Source organism: Lepisma saccharinum, chromosome 7 (assembly GCF_977018435.1).
Source record: "Lepisma saccharinum chromosome 7, izLepSacc3.1, whole genome shotgun sequence".
In the NCBI taxonomy this organism is placed as follows: Eukaryota; Metazoa; Arthropoda; class Insecta; order Zygentoma; family Lepismatidae; genus Lepisma; species Lepisma saccharinum.
The window spans coordinates 43,401,484-43,421,543 of NC_139235.1; the positions used below are offsets into that span (position 1 = coordinate 43,401,484).

The following is a 20,060-nucleotide window of genomic DNA, read 5'->3' on the forward strand; positions in this document are numbered from 1 at the left end:
ATCTACCAAATGCAGCCTCTTCTAATTTCCTGTCTGCAACATGTCTCTTGTCAAGATCAGTATGTGTGTTGTATGCTATGTCATGGTCTCTACAAGCAGCATCTAAAGGATTTACACCAGGATCCCCTCTGTTTAATCTATGATCCAATTTTGTGCCTGGACCACAATACTGATAGCCTGGAATGTGTAGTTCAAATGGCAGCTTGTTTATAATGTCATTAACCAGGCCCCGACCCTCAGAAATATTCCAAAATTTAGGTGGTAGAGTATTAATAATTTTTATGAGATATCCAATCCCCTTAGGGTCATTCACTATAAAATTAGACAATTTTGTGCTTATCATGTCCATAATTCCAACCTTTTCATTGTAAAAATTGTGGTTGCCAGCATTTTCCTCCCCAGCTATCACCAGCAACCTATCTACAAGTTTCCTGACATCATCAACCCAGACAAATTCTTTAGGCAGGGTGTTGTATTGTTTGATTCCACTACCTGTCTTGATTTGTGACCATATGGGCTTGATTAAATTATTGTATTTTGCTCCACTGCTCGACTTGACTCTTTTTTGTGTGGGATCATTGTTCTGGTATAGAGCATCTGATTTTATTAATATTTCTTTGTAGTGTTCATAATCTTGATCTGTATAGCTGCCAGGCCTTTTCCTAGTTATCAGTTCCCACAACCCAGGTGTTCCGGGATACTTAACAAAACCACCTTTTTCTCCGAGACGAGATTCTGAATATACAATTATATCATCTCCCATAAATGTTACTCTGAAATTGCCAATTCTATGTATGATGCTGCCGTCAAGCTCTGTGTCGGCATATAAGCCAAAAACCTCATCTTTGTTGTCTTTAGGTGTGGTTAAATATTTTTGAGCAAGAAGACCCAATTCAATAGGATCCTGACTAGCTTCAATTCTTCTAGGAGCAACAGGACTAGGTGTATGAATACTGGAAAGTGGGGTGAATGGATAATCTAATATGTTCCTTGCAGCTACAGGTACAAGCTCCGTGATCAAATCTTGATTTTGCTCTGTAACAGTTTTGATATTCTTACCTAAATTATTAATAGCATCAATGACAGGCTGTTCTGTTTGTTTGTGTTTTTCATAAATTCCCCGGTTCTCTGATTTCCATCCCTTGAATCTTTTTACAAGATAATCTCTTAACTTAAGATCATCAATTATTGGCCTTTTCATGGTTATTTATATACGTCTCAACGTCTAGAAAATCGTTGATTTTATTTCTGTATTTGCCACTATTGGGTGTTCTTGTCATATCAATTGTGACAAACCCATAACTGTCCTGGTTCCAGCACCTGCTGCAAAATTTAGAAAAGTCATTGTAGCTCAAGTCCCCACCTACATATTCATCATGTATGTGTTTGAGGTTGGTATGGTCTTGATGAAACACACATATAAAATTGCTGTTGTCTCGGATCAGCTGCTTCGGTATTTTAGAAAAAGTCTGTGCCAGGTAGAAGCAATCAATGTTTTTGTGCCGCCCCTGTGTAAAGAAATTTCTAACCTTGTTTTGATTATCCAGTATAACATCATCAAACACAACAACAGAATTATCGAGACATTCATGGAGTGGCTTAACATCTGATTCAAAAGTAGCAATATCCAATCCATCATATAGCTTCATCAGCTGCTGATATTTTAATTGTTCCAAGCTCTTAGAGAAGACATACAAGTGCCTGTTTTTCCAGTCTAACCAGTTGGGTGCCAATAAAAAATTATCAACCATTAGTGTAGTTTTACCACAAGCAGATGGCCCAACAATAAGACACCTAATATTATCAGGTAGCAAGTTGCCATTTCTCTTATTCTGCTGTTCAGGTTCTGGCAGCCTTTTTATAACATCCCAGGTGCTCATATTATCACTTTGTCTGCATCGATCCAGCTGTTTTCCGGATGACCCAGCCATTTGACAAATAACTTGTTGCCTTTTCTGCGGATGATTTTTTCTATGAGATATGTGTCAGGCTGTTTAGTTTTGCTGAGCTCTTGTTCATAGAATCTGCCTTTGAGAATTTCTCCTCGGTGATCTTTTATTATATATGTGTTAAGGGTCCCAGGTTTAACTTGAACTACTGTAAATAATTCAGTACTCCAGTTTCTTGTAAAGCCTCTTTTGAATAAGTGCTTATATTTGCTGATTCTTACTTGATCACCCACCCTGTATTTGGCTTTTCTTGTTGTTGGCTGGTATCTAGGATAATAAACAGTCCTGATCAAATTTTGCTCATCAGATGAAGTTACTTCAGAGGGTTTCATGTTGATTGTGGAATGGACCGAGTTGTTATATTTATGTAGAAGTTCTGGAAGAATATTAAGCTATTTATAATTACCTTGAAGTGTAAATTGTTTATACATAAGATTTTTTAAGGTTCTGTTGAATCTCTCTACAATTGAGGCCTTGAGATCACTGTAACTCGAATAATGTTTTATTGCTTGGCTTTTAATAAATTGTTGAAACACTGAATTATAAAATTCTTTGCCATTATCTGTTTGCAAATAGCGCGGTGATCTTCCTGAATGATTGATGATTGTCCTGAGGGCTTCTGTAACGCATTTTCCAGTCTTGGATTTGAGTGGCACAGCCCAGGCAAATTTTGAAAATGTGTCTATTACAGTGAGTAGATACTTGTAACCCTTGTTGATTTTGTCTAAGTTTTTCAACTGCCCACTTGACAACTCAATCAAGTCGCTCTGCCATAAATCATCTATGCCCTTTGTGACTACTGGCAGTCTCTTAAAATTATGCCTGGCTTGTCTGTGTAATTCATCAACAATAATTTCTCTAGACATAATATGTAAACAAGAATATTGCAACTATAGGGTGTTCAGCAGCTGAGACTGCAGGATTTTCTAAATATAATTTGTCTCCAATATGTATTTTAAATTCCAGAGAGCCATCATCTTCAGCATAGGCTGTTTCTAATGTATTGGGATCTGTAAAATCCTCTAATTCTACACTGGTGATTTTCACTTTGTTCTCAGCATTTGTTATTGATAAGGTAGGGTAGTGGTGTGCCTGTGGTTGAAGCCAATATTTGATCTTGATTGGTCTCAATGTGCCCCCAACAAAAAACTGGTAATAAAATTGTGCAGGGGTCAGCATATATATTTTACCACCTGGTGTAAATGGAGAATCATATTCTTTGTTGGGGATGCTGTACAATTCAAGAATTACTGTATGTTTTGGATTCTCGATTATGCCTGTTATTTCCTTTTCTGCTGTAAGCAATCTGCTTGTTACAGATTCAAGGTGCTCATTGATGGTCCTAACAACATCATCGTGGCCTGGTTTGATTTTTATGTCCACAACAAGTTTCTTGTATTGTTGCACAATCTCTTGAAGCTGGGTGGCAAAAACAGACAGGGCATTTGCTTGATTGGATTCCATGGTCCCTAGCTGCTGCTTGATATTAGCTACAATTTGTTGCAAATTTTCAACAACTGCCAATTTTGAATTTTGAGCAGTAAGATCATGGACCTGTCTTCTGATATCCTCAAACAGGGCATGCAATTCATTAATATGTTGATTGGTTGGAAGAGTGGCCACTGTCTGAGTGAGTTGTTTGATCTCTGTCTGGATATTCTTGATATCTTCTGATTTCAATATCCTATTCACTGCTCTCTTAATATTTTTAAGTTCCTGTGATGTGGGAAGATTTGATACTGTATTTTGCAAAGATTCAAGTGCCAATTTCACATTGTTTAATTCAGAAGCATCAGCCACATTTTGCATAGCATTTTGGAGCAGGGCTATATCTGCCTGAGAGGGTGTGGATTGTTGTAAAATTTCAAGTTTTGTTTGGATATCATCTATCAAGTGATGAAAATGAGACAGTTCAGATTCAGTGTTGAGGTTTTCAAGCTTTGTGATTTGTTGCTGGACACTGACAAGAGTATCTACAATCCCAGGCAGGCGAGTTTCTTGTACATTTGCCAAATCACTTTGCACTGCTGCTATTGTACCTTCAAGATGGGTTATGGTACTTTGAATTTTTCCAAAATCTTCATATGTTTCGAGTTGCAGCTTAATATTTGCTACACTCCGAGTTATTGCATTCAATGCATCAGAAGATGGCAAGTTGTTCATAAAATTTTCAAGCGTCTCAATTTTTTCTTTAACCTCGGCTATGGCATTGTGCAGAGGGTCCAGATTAGGTATCTCCAGTGATTGAATCTGTTCTTTCAGAGTGGAAATCACTAGATCAAAATCTTCCTGTGATTTTATGCTTTTGACAATTGTTTGGAGCTGTGCCTGGACATTATTTATCTGCTCTTCCAATTGCTGTTTCAATTGCTCGGAATTGGTGGCCTGGGTCTTAAATTTGGCTTGAAGAGCTGCTACAGCTTCTTCTAAACTTTGAAAATTATCTAATGTTGCCAGATCAGTATATTTCTGAAGCAGCACTTTGAGTTCAGAATCAATTTTAAGAAGAGGGTCCATGCATTGTGATTGTAAATTTGTAATTTCTAATTGAAGACTGGCATTGAGTGTGGTTTGTAAAGCTTGTAAATCACTTCTTAATTTCTTGACTCTGACATCAAGCATCAGAATCTCATCACTGTGATCTTCATGTCTTGTGTGGCCAAATATATCATTAGGCATTTTGTTTTAATAGTTATTTATTATAGAGTATCTGATTCTTAATTCTATAAAAAAAGGTATAAGCTTGTCATAGGATCCAGGGACCTCAATATATAAGCAGTCGCCAGCAGAAACAGTATATACAGTGCCAGAAACCATGTTTGAGTGCTTAATTCTATAAATATTTCTCCCTACTGAAATCTTGACATCACCCTCAGGGGTTGTAATAAATTGCAATTGCCCACCTACAGGTAATTGGTAATGATTTAAATTATTGTTAAATATGTACAATGTTTTACCTGTTTCTTCATCAACATCTGTAAGTATGCTGTTCAGATGAATAATTAACAAGCCACTCAGTTTAGACAGCATATCAGGAGAGGGTTGTGGTGTGGGCAGGTCCATAATAGCCTGTTTTTTGAACCCAAATAAGTTCATAGGCATGTTTATTTATTTCAAATCATGCTCTGTAATTGGGCATTGATTCCCATTTTTCAAATCACAATGCCCCCAAGGTAAAGTATGCATGCCGCATGATAAAATGCATCTCTTGTCATCATGTGGGTCCAGAGCCACTTTTGTTACAATATTTGAAGTCAATAAGTGATTCTCACTCTGAATTCTATTTTCTGATGTTCTAATTGAATTCTGTGATTTGATGCAATTTTTATAATCTTCAAATACAAGCTCTTTTTCCACAGTAACTCTGCCAATGCCCTTGGCCTTTTTGACAACAGCACTACATGTTTTAAAACTGTACATCTTGGCACTTAACCCAGCAAATTCCACAATAACATCGCCAAGTGTCTCATCTTTTAACTTGCCAGGCACCTTTTTGTTGTGGTGTTGTTGAATCTTTGTATGTTCACTGGTATCAAAGTATTGAAACAATTCAGGCTGTGACATATCTTGATAAACATCTTCTGTTTGAATTTCAAGAATAAAACTATCCGTGTCCATGTACAATAATTTTACACGATCACCATAAAAAGGTTTCAGCACATCATAATACAATATTAACATGTGTAATTTGGACGATTCCAATATCGCAGCCCCTTCATAAATAGGTTTATCAAACTTGATCTTTGTTTTCATCATGTTGAAAAGTGCCATGTGCTCATCATAAATTCTTCTGTAATTGAAGTTGGGCTTTGCAACCAATTTTTTGCTCCGGCTGGGGTCAGTAATTATTTTAACATCGGTATGTTTCCTGACATTTTCAATTGTTTTGCCATACACTGAATTCACCATCAATTTAAACAAGCTCTTATCAAATTGGCTCTTTGCAGATGTTCGAAGCTCTGTATTTGTGTCAATATATGGTTTCAGCCATTCTGAGTGCCTGAACCTCAAAACTTTGCCAACTTTGGTCACTTGGACACCATGTTTCATCAGGAACTGGAGGTTTTTGTAATATATGACATATCCCTGTTTCGGCTCCAGGGTCATCATCAATTTCTTCTGTTTAGAGCCAGGTGGGCACCTAACCTCGGGAATTGGGGGCAGATCAGAAAATTTGTTGTGCAAATGATCTGGAATTGTCAGACCAGCCTCTAAGAAGAGGCCATGTTCACGGTCATCAAAATTCTGAAGATCCTCAATTTTGAAATCTTCAACCCACTCAAGCTCTGCATATGGCAGTTTTTGCATCATGGCGTGACCATAGAGGTTGTTTGCATCCACATAAAGTATATAATTTGATGGCCGTGCTGGATCATAATCAGGCATATGCTTGTTATTTGCTCTGGCATATCTCTGGGAACATTGCACCATCCCTCCTCTTATACATTCCTCCATAAACAGATACTTATCTTGATCGTGGATCAGATCCAATTGCATTTTGGTGTTGAAAAACGTTGCGGCCCATGCTAGACCAGGGGCACTGTAAAAATACACTGGGTCCAGTCCATAATTTTGCATGGAAGATTTTCTGAATGTTTGCAATATATCAGCTGAGAGAGCGACATCAAGTTTTAAATACGCCATGTGATAATCACCAAATGTCTTGCATTTAAAACTGTTCCACATCAATTTGGCATGGTGATAATCTTCATCAGTAATTCCAGATCCTCTGATTTTGCTATAAAATGCTTCTTGTGGTGGCAGGGAACACTCATCAAATTTAGAAAAATCTGTGACATAGTCGTATGGATATACACTCTTTCGCCTAATTAATTTCAGGTCCTGATCTGGAAACAAGGCACGTGTGATTTTGAATTGATCATCAGATAATTGAGTTGCCAGTGTAGCCAGGCCAGCAGGTAAAAATCTGTAAGAATCAAGAAATCTTAATTGAATAGAAACACCATCAACTTTAATTATCTTGCTAATAGATATATATTTCTCATCATTTTCAGCTAAAATATTTAAATTCTGCTTCTCAAACCCCTCGTACCTGATCAGATGATGGAAATCATAATTAGATGCTCCATGGCAAAATATGGGGATAAATCTTGGTCTCTTGATCTTAATATTACAACTATTACACAGGGCCTGTTTATATCGACCATCTGTATGAGAATGGTGTTTCACCTTGATATTTGTATCTGAAAATTCAGAATCACATACCGGGCATTTTTCTACATTGTTGAAATCTTCAATCTGTTCCTCTGTTAAAGGCAGCATAGGCTTTGATTTTAATAAGATGTTAGATGCTATGTCACGGCACACATTTTCTATTCTATGTGCAAATATTTTGATGGCATTTGGTCCCTTGTATGAATATTCTTTAATAACAACACCATCCCGTACAACTACATAACAAAAACTGGAAGGTTCATGTAACTGGTATGGTGTAATTGAGGATTCTTCAGGATCTGGATTGCAGAATGCAAGAGATTTGAGATTCGATTCAAAATCATAGACAATAAATGCTGGGTGTTCCAACAAGGCTTCAAACTTTTTGAATTTGCAATTTTCACTTGGATTGGGCATCACCATATGAACAGGTTTATGGTTGCCACAGTATTTCAGATGCTCAATTAACTTGTTTTTAGCAATTTCTGCACTCTCTTCACAAACACCATTCACCATTTTTCTACCATCAAATACAGTTAAACATCTTCTACACAACTTGAATATTGTATGAGTTTTGTCTAGTTGTGTTCTCACTAAAGCTTCAAGATTATGTATTAGAGTGTAATGGCATGTATCATCCCCTTCAATTAAGAGCAGATCAATCGGAATTGCAGCTTCATCATCAAGTGTACTGATTCTGAGAGGTGCTATCGGGCAATTGCCAGTGGAACAAATAAATACATTAATAGATAATTGTTTGCCATTGATGTGCCTGGCCTTTTTTTCAAATTTATCAATATTCTGAACAGACATTGGATATTCCAAACCCTCCATTGCATCGTCAAAATCGTGTTCATGTTGTTTGTAATAACTTATTCTCTCAGGATGCCTTGAAACTGGATACAGAGCAGCTAATATACACCACAAAAAGCATTTCTGGTCGGCGTTTTTTATATTGACCACGGCTCTTTTGTTTTTGATATTAGCAGGCAATGGCACATAAGTGGATCCTTGTAATGGGTTGAATTCAGAAATATTAACATAGAGCTTGTGTGATGAACCGCATAGGCTCCATCCTGACTCTTTTGCCGCAAATTCAGAGTGTTTGATGTTTAATTGATCTATCAAATTGCCTATTATTGTATCTGAATTTGAATTTGAATATACAGGTACAGTTTCTGTTAAGTGGGGATGTGTAAATTTTGTGCCGTTTGGTTTCTTATATTGTACAAACAATTTGAGAGAGAGCTTATAAGATCCATTTTGTGCATTAAGAATTGCCTGCAGATCAGAATTTATACTGTTCAAGAAATTCTCAATGCCACATCTTGGCTCTGATACAAACCGGTGATCCCTTAATTGGCCGTTAAAACTGCTACGAATGGGTTCATAGCGTGGCTGCTTTGCTGCTCTGGCATTAAGAGGTGCTTCGTGCATTCTTTTCAGACCAGATGTAGATGGTTGTGCAGAGCAAGTATCTTTATGTTTATATGTGAAATATTCCATGTTATATTTTCTTTTGCATTTGTGGCAAGTTATTGTGGGAGTTTTGTATTTGTCTGGATTACAAATTTTTTGATGCTTGGCCCAATTAGAGCTGGATATATTCTTATTGCACTGATTACAATATTTTTGATTCGGCATTTTTGTTGTTGTTTATTATATACAATTTCCTGGGCTTCAATTCAAAACTTTATACTGAATAAAAAATATCAGTTGGGTTCAGCTGTGTGATTTGTATGTGTATATGTGTGTATGCGTGTATACACTTAATATTTTTGGTTTTGGTATTTATATAAAATTTCCTGGGATTCAAATCTAATCTCTATGGATTAATATTATTAATATTAATCTTATGACAGGTTGTAAAGCCAATAGCCCACAAGTGGAAAATCATTCACACTGACCCAGCGCAAATGCCTGCACAAACATGCATATCTTGAATAGCAATAATCTTGTTATATATAACAGGCTGGGACAAATATAAGCTTGACTCTAAATATGAGTGGATTACAACAAATATCAGATTTTATATTGTTCAATATGAATTTAAACCAGTAAGTATGAGAAGCACTGTATCAACACATCTGTTCCCCTCAGTCACTCTCACATAACTGGCTGATGCAATAATCGGGAATTTCTGTAAATACTGGCGCTGAGGAAAAAAATCAATACTACCGTCTCGGGAATTCCACACACTGACGCAGAGGAAAACATGCAAACACGAAGCAATTCTAGAGGTAGGCTCTGCATATTACATTGTTTTAATATTAGATAAGCAAATTGAATAGTATCCAATTAAACTTAAACCAGAAGTAAATATGTATAGGTGGGTATAGATACAAGTTTATAGACAAACTGATGCAATTTTGTAAATCTGCTTGAGGGGGGTTTGATCTCGAACCCAAAGCCCCCTGTTTACAAAACAACAATATTAACATTTTGCCATCAGATTTTATGAGGACTCAAACCCGAACCTTTTTGATTACAAGGCAATACACTACACTCCACTCGGTCTCAGAACCCAATAGATATCAATTCAAGATTCCTGGGATTTTGACAAAAAAACATACTATAAGCTTAATTTCTGGTATGGTCAAAAATTGACAAATTTATGAACAAAAATCTGGCTGATGCAACTTTTGTAAGTATGTGCAAATCAATCTGAAGAGCTCGTACTTTCTGAAAAATTCCCGAGGGCATTTTTACAAAAATCTTGGATTAGGCAAGAGTTCCACACTTGCTCAAAAAGCTCATATGGACATGTTGAGCCTGTTTAAGTGTAGCAAAGCTGCTTGAGGGGGGCTCGTACTTTCTCGTCCTGTCCGTACCACAAAACCCACTACTAACATGTTTCTTTGAATTCTCTTCAAAATGCAAGGATCCAGAGGAGACAGATTCATTAGTCTTTTGGTACTTGCCTTGTTAAAATTACTGTTAAATTATCTGGTCCAATATTTCTATGAAGAACCTGCATTTGGGTACACTACAATTCTTTTAGTTTGTTATAATTTTCATGAATAGTATAATTCATATGCCCTATAGCTTTGTAAACAAAATGTCTAACATGCAGAGGGGTTGGTTGGTTTGTGCAAGCATGTGTGTGTGTAAAGAAAACCATTGCAGAATCTTTTCAGGTTTCTCATGAATATGTACGTCTTACTTTCAAATCTGGTATATTTGTTTTTGGTATTGGTATTTTTTATAAATATCAGTAACTGTTTCATATTGATGCACTCATTTTATAAACTCAATTTCCTCCTCGTGACATCCCTTTCTATTTTGTCAAAAGTTTCCACTCCACGCGTGTTGAGAAAAGCTACAAAGTAGTTCAAATTAAGTACAGGATTAATTTTACCTGCAGTGTGTCTAATATCCAAGGCGATGCCTGTTGAGCAGGAATTGTTGGCCCTGGGAATAAGACCTGGATTCTGTGAATTTCTTCATCTATCAAAATTTCATTACTAATAACTGGAATGAAGCATTTAAGAACATTCTATGTCTGTACACTTGTGTTCTTTCCTACAATAACCTCTTTAACTTTCTTGTGTCTCCTGATGTTGTGCATTGCCTGTCAGCATTACATAATTCAATGTAACTTTTAATCTTATCATGACCAATTTCTCGGATTTTCTTTCCTTACCGCTGACACACCTGTACGGCATTACATTATGATGTAATTAAATTACTTGTATTTGTGTTCTAAAATTAGAATAACTGCAGAAGTTTAATGAATAAGTACATGATGGCCCAAAAAAAGATAACCGAACACAATACAAAGGTTCTAAATTTCGGTTACCTTCTTTTTGGTCCACCCGGTTCCATTCTTCATTGTTAATAGGCACAGAAAACAAAGAATGCAGGTTTATGATGTCATCTTCTAGAAACAAATATTCTTCATACAAATTTAGAACAATTGCTGCTATCAAACTTTTAAGGATGTCCCTGCACTAAATGATTTAACAATAATGAACTCTTGTACACACAAAAATTTTAATGATGTGCAATTCAACATTTTTTACATTTACCTAGGGAAGTGTAAAAGAAACGAAAACTAATTATATATAAGAAATACGATAGTAATAAGAAGTAATTTTTTTTCTTAATTGTACACATCCTTACGTATTTATGTATGTATACCTGTATTACAGCATTTTACATTGTGATCTTATCAAGTCAATTAACACTTTAGCTGCCATGGGCATTTTAGCATATTGTCTATAGCACGCACAGTTGTACTGCCAGCGGTTCAAGTGTGTGTATTCCCAAGAGGCCAGATGACCTGCTGGCGGTCAAGTGGCTGTTAAATTTGAATTTGTCATGTTTTGTAAAGCTCTCTGAGCAGATAGTTGTAAGAGTCAATGTGGCCTGCTGGGAATAGTATTTTCGTTCTACAAGCGCAATATTTACATTCTTACTTTTATTTATTCATTTTATTTATCATATTTTCATGATTATTGTTTCCTTTAGTTCTAGCTAAAATATTTTTCCGTAACTGACTATTCTTTCAAGAGAGCTGCTGTGGTCCAGTCATTGTTGACATCTGTGGCAGAGTGGTTTAGCACAGCACACTACAATGCCAGGGGTCCGGGTCCGAATCTTGGTTCAGACATGGATATTGTGTTTGTCCCAGTGAGAATCCAGAGAATTAGAGAAAATTGATATGTGTGAAACTTGAGAAAAACTTGAAAACAGGAGATACTACCGCTTAGAGGTATTCTTTTTACGCAAAAATGTCTGTATGTCACCTGACTGCGTGATGTAAGGTTGGAATTTTTCAGACCTTGTCCTCACATAAAGCGGTCCCTGGGCTCCCCAAGCCTCAAATCAATGGGTACATGGGGCAACCCTGCAGGGTAAAGGCAGCCTAAGCATGTAGCTGATCACATCACCTCCAAAATGGGCGAGATCGAGAATATGTGGGGCCCCACCCCTACATCTTCTACATGTGCTTTCATGGCACGATGATACATTTACGGGAAATTTTACTAACTTTTTACCTTACCTATTTTTTTATATTTGTTTCCATATTTATATGTCTCTTATTTATCACATATTTATAAAACATTATTCTCATTTATTTAGTGTACATTACAACATGAACTTATTACACACTAAATACTTTTCATTGAGTTTTCTTCCACTTTTTATCACAATTAGTATGAATTGTGCAATGAAATGCTTCTAATAATAATACAATACTATATGTTAATACATTTTTTGCATATTTTTCTATTTATCAATACAATGTTGTAAATGAAATTACAGAAAAATATAGCATAGTATTTTGATAGGCTTCATTCACGTTTTGAATCAAACTCTGCACCTTGAACAAATGAGTGCCATCATTGTCTTCTTCATTTGCAAATTGCCAAAAGCAGAGTAACAAAAAAAAATACAGGGGAAAAAATAAAAGGAGCAAGTAGTGACAACAACGACACTTATCAAATGAAAGCAATTGTAATAATGCTACTGTTGATAAATCTCCTCTGTGAATGTTCGAGCACATGAAACATATCAACAATGATAAACAGGTTTTAATTTCCCTAAACTGCTGCCTGTCATGCTGGCCTCACATGCATCAATTCATGGTAAATCACAAAGAAAAAATACAATTTTCCGACATATACTCAATAATGAGTCATACAGATACTTACAAGAAGTAAGGAAGTAAATAAGGCTAAATTACTGAAGATGAAATTTTGGCCTCAATATGCCAACCAAAATCTCTGCTGGTTTGCTAGTAAAGCATACGTTTGTACCGCCAGAGGTACATGTGGCAGCTAAAGTGTTAAGGACATATAATACAACGGTTCTTTTTATGCAGGATATAATATTATCATAAAATAAGAATAACGCAACATTGCATTTTAAAATTGGTTTAAAGGTTGAAGTTGCAGTATATGTAATATTTTAATATTCATGTGTCCAGGCTAAATTTTTAATTACCCACGGTGCTTTCTCTATGATAGGATTGGATTGTATCCAAGAGACAATTCAAAACCTTCAACAGAAGATGATGTGATGATGTCTTCATACATTTCAGAAGAAAGTGAAAAGGAACTTGAATTAGATCCACCTAAACCAAATCAAGAAGGTGGAAAGCCATGGTGAGTATTAATTGCCTTTCATTTCTTATCAGTTTTTATGGTAAATAAAAGATCAGGATTTTGGTATAATAACATGGCATATTTCAGGATCAAAAGTGGTATAGAAAATGGCATTTCGTTGTTAAAATGGTGAATAACACCCCAAATTTGATTTCAAAACTATGCTTTTTACTAGAGCCACATATTTATGGTAAATAAAATATCAAGATTTCAGTACAAAAACTGGGCACATTTCGGGATAAAAAGCAGCATATAATATGGCATTTTGGTGTTAAACTTATGAACAAAATCCCCAATTTGATTTAAAAACACCACTTATTACACAGAACAAACATTTTTCTTTAAGTAGAACATTTATGTAGTTACCAGATAATTAAGTTTATTCCTGTGTAGGGTCCCGGGTTCGAATCCTGCTCGGGCTTGGTTGTTTGTGAATGTTCATTCATCAATTTCATCACTCATCCACATCTTCGCAAATTAGCCAAGAGGCACAAAACATGAAGTAAAATAAACTAAATCAATCAATCAATCAATTCTTCGTGTGTAAAGCAGACCAATTTTGCTTCTCAAATATTCACAGCAGAATATATCAATTTTCAAGGATTTGCATAACTCACAGGATAATTCAGACTTTGAAATTGTCACATTGGTAAATGAACTGTAAATTTCATGTTTAAGAGTTTATTTCACAGTTTGCAGTTCATTTCGAATCATTTTGTGACAAAATATGGTAACAAAATGCACCTCGCTCCTTTTTAAAAGTGAATATTATAACATGTTATTTCACATTTCTTGTTTCAGTCAGAAACAAAATGTGCATGCTTCTACTTATTACACAAAATAAGCATCTCCCTTGTAATAGCACATTTATGTAGTTATCAGAGTATGTAAGTTTATTTCTGTGTAAAGTAGTCCAATTTTGCTTCTCATATATTTACAGCATAATTAATCAATTTTCCATTATTTTCAGTTTATTTTTTTTTTTAATGTTATTATTTTCTCATCATGTAATTTTTTCCGTGAATAGGTTTTCCAGTCTTTTGACTACCGAAGATCTGCAAGAAGTAGATCCTGTGAGAGGCCACTTTCTTCACCAACTGCAGGAGTTGTCAAATCGCAAGACACGGATAATCCAAGATAATACTCTATCTCCCGAAGTGAAAGCTAACCAGATACAGAACTTGGCCTTATTGACGACATCGGGACCCGTGGTGCATTTAGAAGAGTTGGCACTAACTTTCCAGTACCTTCCCTCATCCCGCGTGTTTGGATTCTTCGCTACAGACTTGGTGTCTGGTGGTGCCGATATCGAAGTCACGTTGGACAATGTGGAAGAGTACATAGACTTAACCATGTCCTATTGCTTGGAGGATGGCATTCAGAGACAGCTGGAGGCTTTCCATCAGGGCTTTAATCGTGTGTTTTCACTGGACAAGCTTCGTGCTTTCAGCCCAGAGGAAGTCAGGGTTATGTTGTGTGGAGACCAAAATCCAAAATGGACAAGGGAAGATCTTCTCAATTATACTGAACCAAAACTTGGATATACACGTGACAGGCAAGTAACCGAATGCAAAACAATACCTTTTTTTATGTTTGGGGGATAAAAGATGTCATTGTATAATAAATACATGTAAACAAATTACTAACTTTCTTCGCAAGACTTACTTGTAGAACAAATTTCCAGGTGGAATGTGGAAGGGGCCACTGAAATTAATAGAACCTCAACAAGTAAGTTTTGCATAAAAAGTTAGTGATTTGCTTACTTGTTTTTATTAATACCTTTTTACTAGGGCTTGAATGATACTCATGTCCATATATTGTTGTCTAAAAGTTATTTTGTATCTAATATCAACCAAGCCCAAAACTGCCTGTGACCCCCACAAGTGACAGGGGATTGCCATGTAATTATGCATGTTCTTTTTTTCTTTTTAATTGCACCAATATTGTGTGGCAAAGGTTAGTTTCATAATTAAATCACAGCTTTTTAATTTTTCAATTATTTCATATGTCATAAAACGTAACATGTGGCTCGACAGCCCTGTAAGGGCAAGGTCTATCTCCCGACTGCCAGTCTCCATCCCACAATCCTACCTAGAGCTGTGGAGATCTTCAACCGGTAATGGGGTGACGTGGGGTTAGCACGTCGAACCCCCAGCCGTTATAGGGAGATTTTTATGACCATGTTGCGCTACTCACTCTTAGCTCCCCAATTGCCTCATGATGGTGGGTTGCCACCAGTCCTATACACAGGCTGAGAAACCCAGAGACTCAATCCAGGCGGACTCGAACCCATGCTGTCCCATATGCCAAGCTTTGAATATTTTAAAGCAAAACTGTAGAAGATTGATATGACATAATTGCAATTGAATATTAATGTATTAAAATCCTTTGCAATGGACCATTACCAGTGTTCATTTTGAGACATTTGAGGTGTGTGTGTGCAAAAATGATGTTTCTTGTATGGTGTAGCTATATTGTCAACATTACCAATTAGAGTACTGGATGAAATTACTTTCTCTTGCTCGTACTCGTTTGAATCTCCCACGGTTGAGCATTTACAATGTAATATATCTAATGTGGCAATAATCATGTGACTTTTTTTTTTTACCAAGGAAAGCCTACAGCCATACATTTAAAACAACTGAGGAAAAGTTACATGTGCTTTTTTTGGGGGGTAATCCTAATTTTCAGAGCAACCTTGATCGTTCTTCAGGAATGACAGATAAGTGCAAGATGTGGTTTAAAAATGTTAAAACATGGTTAAAATTACTTTAAATAGGTTGAAAGTCCCTTACATTGAAAGAGGAACATAAATTGAGAGTATTTGAAAATAAGATTCTTAGGAAAATATTTGGACCTAAAAGGGATGAGGAGACAGGTGAGATATTATTAGAATGATTAAATCAAGAAGACTTAGGTGGGCAGGTCATGTGGCACGAATGGGAGAGGAAAGAGGAGTTCACGGGATTCTTGTTGGGAAACCTGATGGTAAGAGACTAGTAGGAAGGCCAAGACGAAGATGGAGGGATAACGTTCAGATGGACCTAAAGGAAATCTGTAGGGATAGAAAAGAGTATATAGATCTTGCTCAGGATAGGGACAGATAGAAGGCCTGTGTTGCAGCCATGAACCTTCAGGTTTAAGAAGGCTAGAGAGTTAGTTAGGTTGAAAGTAGGGCTGAGTATCTTGCAGGGTCTGGAAAAATTCCACACAACACTTTCTAGTTATCTTTTAATTTATGCAAAATGTACAATATTATTTACTTTTGAACCAACATTGTATGGTAAAAGTGAATTTTACGTATTACATGATAGCTATGTTACTACTCTGATCAGTTGTGTTACTTATGATTTCAAGTCACTCACTCTTAAGTTTCTACAACTTAAATTTTGTTCATTGTGTCCTTCACCTCACCAACTTCCAATTCTTTTAGAAGTATAGCTGTGGTACATATATAATGCAATATAAACTTAGAAGAAAACTGAACTCACCAACTCACCAACTCACCAACTTCCAATTCTTTTAGAAGTATAGCTGTGGTACATATATAATGCAATATAAACTTAGAAGAAAACTGAACTCAGGTAGAAGTATGAGAAAGTTGTCCCACAGTCATGTCCAGTGCCTTCTCCTGCTAATTCCAGGAAAGTTTCGAACCTGTAACGATACAAATCTATGGATTGCAAAAAATCTTTGATACTCGTGAAGAAAATACTATTCAGTATTTTTCCATGCGAGCGTTGTTAACTTAGTGATTGTAGGAAACTGTTGGTCTTGTATTTCAATATTTTTTTCTCCCTTCTAGCCCTGGTTTCCAGAGGTTCGTCAACGTACTGGTGAACATGTCTCCCGAAGAAAGGAAAGCTTTTCTGCAATTTACTACCGGCTGCTCATCTCTGCCTCCAGGTGGCTTAGCCAACTTGTACCCTCGCCTCACGGTTGTGCGGAAAGTAGATGCTGGCGAGGGAAGCTACCCCTCGGTTAACACGTGCGTGCACTACCTCAAACTTCCAGACTATCCCACAGAGGATCTTTTGAGGGAAAGACTACTGGCGGCCACCAGGGAAAAGGGCTTCCACTTAAACTAATAGCTGCATCGTGGGAAATAGTCCTGCTCAATTTGGTGATCCATGTATGCTGCAAGCTGCCCAAAAGAACCAGCCAGCACCCTCTGTGATCTGTATACTGAGTCCTGTATCTATCTTGGTATTTCTTTGCAACGGTGACAATTGCATTTCAACTAAGGTTGTTGTGGTTTACTATCACTTGTCCCTTGTGTAAGCATGATACGTCATTTTTGTTTTTGTTTTGATGTCTTACAATGGTACTGTTGTCTATAACTGAATGTCCAAATTTGTATTGGGCTCTCGTGCAATGCAGTATACTCATAATAGGAAATGAAGGTAACATAAATGTAAGGTTTGGAAAAAAAAAAACACTAGATATAGCTTAAAAGTTAAGAATTTTTCCCCCTCCCCATTTTTGCAACAGTACTGTGTGCAGAAATCAGCAACAGTACTGTTACGCAGTATTTGTCAAGAGGTGACTGTTACGTGTTGGTGGACTTGCAGTACTATTCATGGTTTGGCAATTCGCCACTGCTTAGTGGGGCAGCTTTGTTTTCACTGTGCCTTATTGCACATTGATCAAATTTGTGATACGTTCTGTGGCCTCGGCTGAGGTTAACGTGTGTAAGAAGCCACAGAAGAGAATTAAGGAATGGCTGTGGAGGTAAAGAGCTCTTCAGATATGTGCGCACCATGCAACTTGTTGCTTTTAGATGCATAGAAGATATATTGATTGTACAGTTTGGACAGATGCAAACTGAAGAGCAAATGTTAATGCTCCGAGAATTTTTTTTTTCCAGACTTGAATATGTTAACAGATGCAAAAGCAGCATCAGACTCCTCTGTAAGATAAAAACTTACTTGTAAGGTAATGTTCATGTTCAGATGGTTAATAAAGTCACAGATGGCTTACACAATATGTGTTGTCTTTTCCTGACACCCTTTGTAAAATCTATGTCACTACAGGGCAAAGGTCTGTCCATCAGCCCTTCGTGTGTTGCTGCTGTTAACTGGTTTTCTAGACAACTCCTGTTCCACTTCAAATAGGTCTCTCCGGAGTGAGTTCAACTCCTAAATGGCAAGATGTCCTGAATGAGAACAATCAGGCAATAGTGATGTTATACTATGGCTCAGATACTACTCAGGAGCTTTAAAGTGTGACACGACTTACTAAATCGCTGGCGTAGCCATGCAACATAATATGGGAGATGCCCTAAGCTTTTAAATGAACACTTCTCTACAAGGATTTTACTATGAAGCTGTTTCAAATGTTTTGCAGGTGGGAAGAGATTATATTAATTGTAGGAATACTTTGAACTATTTACAACCAATAGGTCCTGATACTATGCTCAAGTCGTTGCATTATGTCGTAACGAAACGTAAGTCTGTACATTTTCTAGAAGCTTCAAAGCTTCAACTTGACGAAGGGTCGTTTACTTATTCTACCAGCCAGGTGCTCTTCTTAGGCACGTCAAAAATGCAGAGTCAAGTGTAAAGAGACTTCCTGGGGTACTGTTGTAGCAAGCTGCTCACAGGTAAACAGGTTGTAATTTTGCTAAGATATAGGAAGTCAAAACTTGACGAATCGGCGTGGAGGAAGTTTCCACTGGTAAGGGAATAGAGGAGAGAGATGAAAGGATCACTCTTTGGATTCTTGGAGAATAAGCAACAGCTCTTCGATTTTGGTCTGCAAACAAAGTCAGTGTTACTGACTTAGCCTGACAAACAAGCTTGGAGTACAGGCTTACACTTCGTTCTATAACTTCATCTCAACTTGATCATCAGACTTCATCTTGACAGGTAATTAGCCTACTCTACCATGTATGATTCTGGTTCGAAGGTCTTAAAATCGAAGTGTTAACTGTTTGCCATTTCTAGTTGTTTATTTGGTGTACCTTTCATTTTAGTACCTCTAGCTCATTACCATCGAGCTCACAATGAGCAGCTAGTTGCTCTACCATCAAGGATGAATGATGATTAGTGAGCTACATTCCCAATACGATACCTCATACCTAATGGTATGTATGTAGAGCATGAGCATAATTTTTTCCTAATTTCTCTTCTAATTGTGGCTACACAATTATTTATGTGCCTCCAACAAGGAAACAATTCTCCACATACAGGAAAGCTTACATGGATAGCCATATATAGAGATACATATTCAATTTGTATTAGGGATGGGGCAGATTAATCGGCTTCGGCTGATATGGGCATATCGGTTTGTTGGTAAACTTACCGATTATTTTATCGGTCCAATATATCTATAAATTTCTTATAATTTATTGCAGAATTCTGCAATTTTGTTGTAATAATTTTTATGGATAATCTCCATGGCTTACTTTTAAAAAAGTTAATGTCTAAATGTGCAACTTCTTTTGCACTGCAGTCACCTGGAAACACATTTATTAAGGAAGTCAATGATCCATTCAGTTTCTTCAGGACCATTTGGAATTTTATATCGGATCAGTAGAATATTGGTTTTCGGTATCAATAAATTTTATATCGGTACTTTATTGGTATTGGTGAAAATTTCACATCAGCCCATCCCTAATATTTATGTTTTGCCTGTTATTCACCACAACTCATTTTATCTTCAGGGTGTTGATCTGTATACCATAAATTCAACTGGCATGTTATACATACTGGTTCTGCCCGTAATCCCCTTGTATGCAGTGCTTTGCGCAGTATCAGGTACATAGTACATACTATCTACTATGTTCAGTTTGTATTTCTCTTGTGGAAATGTTCCATTGAGGCAT

At 36.7% G+C, this 20,060-nt stretch overlaps 1 protein-coding gene across 10 annotated transcripts in view; it reads left to right on the forward strand.

Moving 5' to 3' along the window:
- Ufd4 (ubiquitin fusion-degradation 4-like) overlaps window positions 1–18,218 on the forward strand; it is a 219,528-nt gene extending 201,310 nt beyond the window's left edge. For all 10 annotated transcript variants that reach the window (XM_083125212.1, XM_083125216.1, XM_083125220.1 and 7 more), the window contains 3 exons: window positions 13,097–13,234; window positions 14,262–14,789; window positions 17,040–18,218. In XM_083125212.1, the coding sequence (XP_082981338.1) occupies window positions 13,097–13,234; window positions 14,262–14,789; window positions 17,040–17,322 (949 nt within the window). In that variant the 3' untranslated portion in view covers window positions 17,323–18,218. The remainder of the gene's footprint in view (window positions 1–13,096; window positions 13,235–14,261; window positions 14,790–17,039) is intronic.
- Window positions 18,219–20,060: the final 1,842 nt, after the last annotated feature.